General features: G+C 43.6%; 1 protein-coding gene across 2 annotated transcripts in view; it reads left to right on the top strand.

Annotated features, from left to right (window-relative positions):
• Nucleotides 1-6846, top strand: part of LOC107374383 (calsyntenin-2) — a 542719-nt gene extending 535873 nt beyond the window's left edge. For both annotated transcript variants that reach the window (XM_070543765.1, XM_070543766.1), the window contains 2 exons: nt 526-710; nt 6524-6846. In XM_070543765.1, coding sequence (XP_070399866.1) covers nt 526-710; nt 6524-6712 — 374 coding nt within the window. In that variant the 3' untranslated portion in view covers nt 6713-6846. The remainder of the gene's footprint in view (nt 1-525; nt 711-6523) is intronic.
• The last annotated feature ends 442 nt before the right edge of the window (nt 6847-7288 follow it).

Genomic DNA, 7288 nt, shown 5'->3' with positions numbered 1-7288 from the left:
TAAAGTAAATTAAACAACGAGTTATTAAACTGTTTAACGTTCATTTATGATTCATAGCTTATGTTATTCTAATGTATCTGAATTTGCTTAATTATTTTTAATTGTTTTCTAATGATGTACGCATTTCTAATTATTGATTGGACTTGGTTCGTACTTTTGCACAGGAGCAAACAGAGGGGCTGTTACATGTTTCAGAATTTCACACATCTCTGGTAGGTGAAGGCCAGATGTTTCTAGAGGTCCCGTGTTTCTGCTCTGTGCAGCTCTGAAGCAAAAACATGAAAAACATTCTTTTACTGATGGAAAATGCAGGATAAGCCGCATAAAACTAAATTTGCCCAAATGTTCCTGAAGGTTAAAATCATAAGAAAATAAAAATTAGAAGGAGCATAAAACCATGTTTGTAGCCATTTAGCCTAGCTCAGTTCATTGATAAACGAGTAGCCCTATGGGACTATTTGAGTGAACTTTGGTCTTTCTGCATTGTTCTGCTAACCCTATCTTCTGCCTCCCACATGTTCACAGGTGTACCGAGTGCTGCCACTGTGGTGATCGTTGTGTGTATCGCCGCCCTTGTGGTGGTGGTGGTGCTGGGCATATACCGCATCCATGTGACCCATCAACAGGATATGAGGCTGGCAGAGACGACTAAAGTGGCTGATGTGAACTGGGATGACTCAGCTCTGACAATCACAGTCAACCCAATGGAGGTAGGGGGGGTCTGGAGATGAGAGGAGGCAACAGAGAAAAGGAGAATTAAAAGTTAAAAGTTACTTTTGTTGGGGTAATTAGGAGCTAATAATTTGTAAGTTTTAACTTACTTTTGGATTCTTCAATAAATTCTGTAAATATGGGAATATTTACCGAGTTATTAATTAATTAAGATACTCTTTAGGCATCTTACGGGGCACCATCCCTTTAATTAGAAAGGGAAATTAATCCAAAACTCTTATCAGTCTATCAAAAAGATGTGAATCCTAGGAGCAGAAATTTCAACCAACACAAACAGTCTCTTGAGGCAAAATCTGAATTTTATAACATTTAATTAAACAAGGAGGTTAATAATGCAAAACAATTTGATATAATTGAAAATGTGTGTGTGTAATGGAGGATGTCCCCACAAACACTAAAAACCCGTATGAGTGTGTGTGTGTGTGTGTGTGTGTGTGTGTGTGTGTGTGTGTGTGTGTGTGTGTGTGTGTGAATGAATGCTTCGTCCTCCCCGAGCACTAAAAACACGTACGTGTGTGTGTGTGTGTGTGTGTGTGTGTGTGTGTGTGTGTGTGTGTGTGTGTGTGTGTGTGTGTGTGTGTGTGTGTGTGTGTGTGCGTGTGTGTGTGTGTGTGTGTGTGTGTGTGTGTGTGTGTGTGTGAGATGGAGGATGTATGAATGGGGCTTTGTTTTCCCAGGTGTGTGGGGAGTGTGTCCTTGGAGTTGTGTGAGCTGTAAGCTGACTTTCCTCTCTCAGATGCAGACAAAAGGGAATTAGCTTGCATTTAGTGGCTTAAAAATCACAGTAAAACTTAACTGTAACACTTCAAAAGTTGACAAAACAACAAAGGTCACTCGTAAATTATTTATTCTAAAAGAGAAGTCGACCAGCCTGGCCAGAGCTGACCGACAAAAGATATTAACGATGATCAATAAACAGTTTACTCTTTACCAAAAAACCCGACCAGCGGATTTTGATACGGAAAAGAGGAAAACACGTCTGATAATTTGAAGCAAGTCACGCGGTCGACTGCTTATCTTGGTCTAGAAGAGACGAGAAAAGGTAAAAGTTTAAATGAAATAAAAACTTGCAGGAGATAACAGCTGTTCCGGGGCAAAGCAAGGCGTCCCTTTGTGTTCCCTGGTCAGATGTGATTTACGCTTCTCCGTTGTTTCTCCCACTGGGCTGGAAGAGAGCAAAGTTTCTTTTTGTGCTGAGTTGGGTAACTTACAGCGTGCTTGATGGAGCTGGAGTTGCTTTTTGGGTTTCCAAGTCCTGCTTTCAGCGGTTCTGTGTACGATCTGCTCCAGCAGCCAGCCTCCTGCTGGCTGACGTTGATCAGAGCAGCAGCAATGAGCGTCCTTTACAGCCAGTGAACTGGGCATAAGAAAGTTAAGTTTCGTTTTTCGCTGAAACTTATAGTTTTTGAGCTGGTTGTCGTGGTGACGTCATCACCTTGCTTCCCTATGCAAAGCATCATGGGAAATGAAGTTTCTTGGCGCTGATGTGATTATTTGCTTTTTCAGAGCATATTTAGCACAGTCTTTTTGGAGAAAATCACTGCAGTGATTATTTCTGACGAGGGCAGACCCTCAACATTCCCCCTTTTGGTTTCGGGGATCGCGCCCAAAGCTCGATCGTCGGAAGCACAGATGGGTGTGTCCCTCATGATGTTGTTCGACTTTTGTTGTCGGACGACTTGATTGTCGGAAGCACAGGTGGGTTTGTCCCTTATGACGTTGGTCTCCTTGGACACCTTTGTCTTTGGTCTTTGTCTTGGATCCTGGTCAGACACAAAATAAAAGAGGATAGGAAACGGGATAGTCCCCAACGCGCATAACGAGAAGAAGCCACCCATGCAGGTGGTACGCAATGATGATGTCGTCCATGCGAAAGGTAGTAGTAGAAGAAGGAAGGTCGGTGGGCGGTTGACTCCACGAGGGGACAAAAGGGCATCCTTCAGGGATAAAGGGGCATCTCACTGCCGGCCATACAGTTCAGTTCATGGAGCACGCGGTGATGTACGAGGTCCATGGTTCGCAAATGCGCATTGACCTATGTGGTCCCAAGATTTTCATCTCCAAAGAAAAACAAACGATGCGTGGAGGATTGTGGAGCATACGCATGCTCACAATAACAAAGTTCTCATTACAGTTTCAACGCTTCATATTTTGCACTATTTTGTTCAAACTTCAAAAGTTCCAGAAAAGTGACACATCTTCATAAATAAGATAAACAACCTAGCTGATGTTATCCTGAACTCTCTAGAGAAGCTAGTGTTAGACTATGATGCCAATATCAGTTACAACCCCCTAATTCCACTATAGTACCCCATAATATGTGGTGTATGACCATCATCCATAAACATACACAGCAAATTCAGAAAAGTTAATTTTCTGGTGTTGGTACAATTTAACACCAAGAATAGTTCATTTAACACTAAATCATGTTATATAATTGATTTTTAACACTGACATGAGAGTTTAAACCCAGTGTTAAAAAAGGAGTGTTTCCTAATCAACTCTGTAGGAGTCATTTTGGACTAAATAACTCCTGAAAATCTAACTCTGAACTCCCGCAGCAGCTGTAACACCTGCAAAGTTCATCTGTAGACTCCACCCTTTTATTCTAAAAGTTGGACTGGTAGCAACCGATTGGCTGCAGAGAGTTGCAGGAGCTACAGTGGGCAAGGTGCATTGTGGGTAGTCATGTTTTTAGTTAGTTAGATCTATTTTGGGGTGTTTATGCATGTTTATTTTGGGGAGTTGTGTTGCACTTAGTTAGTACTTTGTTCACTGTTGCTAATGTGGTTTTGCTTGTTATGTCATGTTTGTACCGTAAGCGAGGAGGCCGGTCAAAAGAATGGGTCCACTGTGTGTTCCTCTATCACAATAAGAATGTGGTGCATAATTCATACTACATGCTCAGGACTCTGCTTCTTGTGATCCTCTCCCCACTGACTGATTGCAGTCATGAGGGGTACAAAGCATGAGTTAGCTATTGTTGTTCAGTGTAGCTGTTAGCTTCCTGGCATGGCACACTGAAAAGTATTTAAATTCATTAAATCATGGTGGTGACTAATAATTTGAGTGTAAACTGACTCTGAAAATTAGCACTGGTTGTACTGTACACAGCAAATTCAGCATGCTCAAAATAACTCTGTCAGAGTTGATTTCAACACTTTTAAAATGTCTATATGGGTCCACCCCAGTAAGTGTTAATTTAACACTTTTTGGAGAGTTGGTTCGTAAACTCTGATTTAGTGTTAACCATTTAACACCAGTGTTAGTGTTACTGTCTTAATATTTAACACCAGTGTTAGTGTTACTGTCTTAATATTTAACACCAGTGTTAGTGTTACTGTCTTAATATTTAACACCAGTGTTAGTGTTACTGTCTTAATATTTAACACCAGTGTTAGTGTTACTGTCTTAACACTTACACTGGTGTTAAATGTTTAACTCTAGAGGAGCTGGTTTTTAACACTAAATCAGAGTTAAAGTACCAACTCTCCAAAAAGTGTTAAATTAACACTTACTGGGGTGGACCCATATAGACACTTCAAAAGTGTTGAAATCAACTCTGATAGTTATTTTGAGCATGCTGAATTTGCTGTGTATTATTGGACGTAGCAGCATCCATTTCTCTCATGAAATGAATCAAAATGGGAGGTTCCCACCACCACCATTTTGGCCGTGTCACATGTCTCATCATGCCCAGACAATCCAAAAATGGGCAAAGAGGTGGAGCTGAGTATGGGAACAAATGAACCAATGTAGCTATTAGCTAGCTGAGCTAACCCCTGAAGCTAAACGGAGTTCCGGGGTAGCCGACCTGCACACCGACCTGGCTCCCGTGTGAGGCTGTAGTCATGCTGGTCGCCTGTGGAGCTCTACCGGACTGTTAAAATACAAGCAGTGCCTCAGACCACTGCGAACGGAGCCTGTCACGGCTGGTTACGTGAGGTCATGCAATGCCACGGTCGGAGATCAGCGGGAGATTAGCTACATGCTAACCAGGGCCAGCTCTAGACTGGCATATTTGAGGAGGCAGGCTGTGGCAACGGAAGAGGAAAAAGTGTGTTGGTGATGGAGGGGCTCTGGGTGTTTTTGTCATGTGATTGGAATCCTTCATTCATTCTTCACTCTTGCTAGGGTGCTGGAGGGGAAAAGGGAATGCCCACATGAGTTTTGAGGAGTTGGAGAAGGCTTATGCTTGTGTCCCCATGAACACCCTATGGGTGTTTGGGGTGGATGACCCTCTCTTAAGAGCTATTCAGTTCCCAAAGACATTGAGTCTTTGCTACTTCATCAGGTTTTCTTGCCGTAGAACATCTAGGTAGGTGCAGTTGGTTCAATCCTGTCAAAATCTGCTTCCATCATGTTTACAAGGGCAGAATTTCTAGGTGCAGCCGTGCAGTGGTGTGTGTCGAGTTTGGTGGCAGGAGAATCTTGTCTCTTAAGCATCTTCTGGTCTTGTGCATTAGAGACAAGGAGGAATCAGGAGATCGACAGGTGATCAGAGCCGTGGCAGGTAAAGCCAGTAAGCAAAGCTCAATTTATCGGGCAGTCTTCATCCCGATCCTCACCTCTGGTCATGAGCTTTGGCTAATGACCAAACGAACAAGATGGTAAAAACAACGGCTGACATGAGTTTCCCATGGGCTCAGCCTCAGAGAGAGACCCAGAGTAGAACTGCTGCTCCTCCAGGTCAAGAGCAGACATCTCAAGTAGTTTGAGCGTTTGATGAGAATGCCACCTGAAACATCTTCCAGGGGAGATGTTTCAGGCAGGAGGCCCCCAGGTTGACCCAGGACCAGCTGGAGAGATGATGTATCCACATAGGGAGCCTAAGTCTCCTCCCTTTCCGGTCGGCTCATGGGTCACCGGAAGAACGAAAAAATGAATGGAAGTCAACGGGGCTAAAGAGTTATTTTCTAATCCGCTTTGCCTTACGCCCTGGATCACACATATGAACAGTTATGACGGGTGTTTTGACCACGCCAGTCACATACTTTGAGATTTATTAGCTTGTTAATGTTCGTAATTAGCATGACTACAACTTAGTAATCAGCACGTCGCATATATGACGTCACCACAGAATCCCCTCTACCCTAGCGTAGCTGCTACTTACCACATGGCCAGAATTATGGTGGTTCTTTCCTCCTGAAGGAAGGATTTTAAGTTAGCTCAACTTACAGCCATTTTCCCTGTTTTTCTCCGTGTCTGGTTCAGTGACGTCACTTTGGTGATGCACATTTGTAGTCCTGGACTTATTTTTACACAAAATCAAAACCAATGTTTCCTTGGTAACAAAATGCGTCTTTAAAATTCGAGGACATCATATGTGAACTCCATGACTCAGAACAAGCGAATCAGAAAACTGCGTTTTAGCCCAGTTGACTTGCATTCATTTCTCCGTTCTTCCGGGGACCCGTGGTCCGGAAGTGGATGGGCGTGACTTAGGCTCCGTATTGGCCATGAAGGTTCCTAGGGAAAGGGGGGTTAGACATGCTGTCAGTCATCCATGCTGAATGTGTGTCCAGTGGTGTGTGTGTGTGTGTGCCTGAGGTGTGTGTCCACCAAAACCAGCATCCCACATCATCAAAGAATCAAAGTAGGTGGCAACGATTTGCCAGACCTGATTTTGGAGTGTTCCTCCAGGTTGTTTTGGGGTGCATAAATTCTGGTGCTGGTTCTGTTCTCAGCTAGATGCTAACAGCTCCTGTTTTAGCATAGCCTCCTTGCTAACTTGACCTGCTTGGTGAATTTGCCCCAACATTTCAGACACTGCAAACATGTTTCACTACAGGACCTGGAGGAACCCCAGTGTGCAGAGGAGGAGGCCAGTGAGGAGGAAGAGGATGATGATGAAGAGGACGACGAGATCACCAGTGCTGAGTCAGATGACAGTGAAGAGGAAGTGGACGTCCAACTAAAGAGGATGCAGCAGTCAAGCAAGACGGGTCAAAGCTGGGACAAAACAACGCGATGTTTCTGAAATATGTACTCACACTGTCTCTCTCTCACACACACACACACGCACGTGCGCACGCACACTCACACATCAGATGAAAACAGAATAAAAGGACCTAATGCTCTGAAATATTAGGTTATATTGCCCCCTGCTGGAAGACGACACACATGCAGATCAAACTGACTTGGCTTTGAAAACTTTTTATTTATACTTTCAACAAAAATAATGTCAACCTGAATTTTCTTTTATCTTCCTCACAAATTAATCCGATCCTCCCCTGAGAGGAGGGATTATTTTCTCTCATCTGCACCTAGAGTCTTCTTCTGGTGAAGTTCTCCGTCGTCCAGCGTGCGGTGGTCCCCGGAGGCTTAAATGAAGGCTGTTGGGCCTTTTTTTTACTTTAGAAATGTTTTACTCTATCCAAGGAGCTTTCTCAATTCAAACAGAACAGTGCAGATGTCCAGACTGGTGCGATACTCCTTTACTCCTCACTTATCCCAAGGATTACTAGAGACGCCGTTTAGCGCGTTTAACCCTGCTTCTACACACCTGATTTCAATCAGCAGGTGATTAACAGGCCTCTGCAGAGCCTGGTGTGCT

This window comes from Nothobranchius furzeri, chromosome 13 (assembly GCF_043380555.1).
Source record: "Nothobranchius furzeri strain GRZ-AD chromosome 13, NfurGRZ-RIMD1, whole genome shotgun sequence".
Classification (NCBI taxonomy): Eukaryota; Metazoa; Chordata; class Actinopteri; order Cyprinodontiformes; family Nothobranchiidae; genus Nothobranchius; species Nothobranchius furzeri.
Note: the sequence above shows the minus strand (reverse complement) of the source record. Positions and strands in the feature narration are given on the sequence as shown.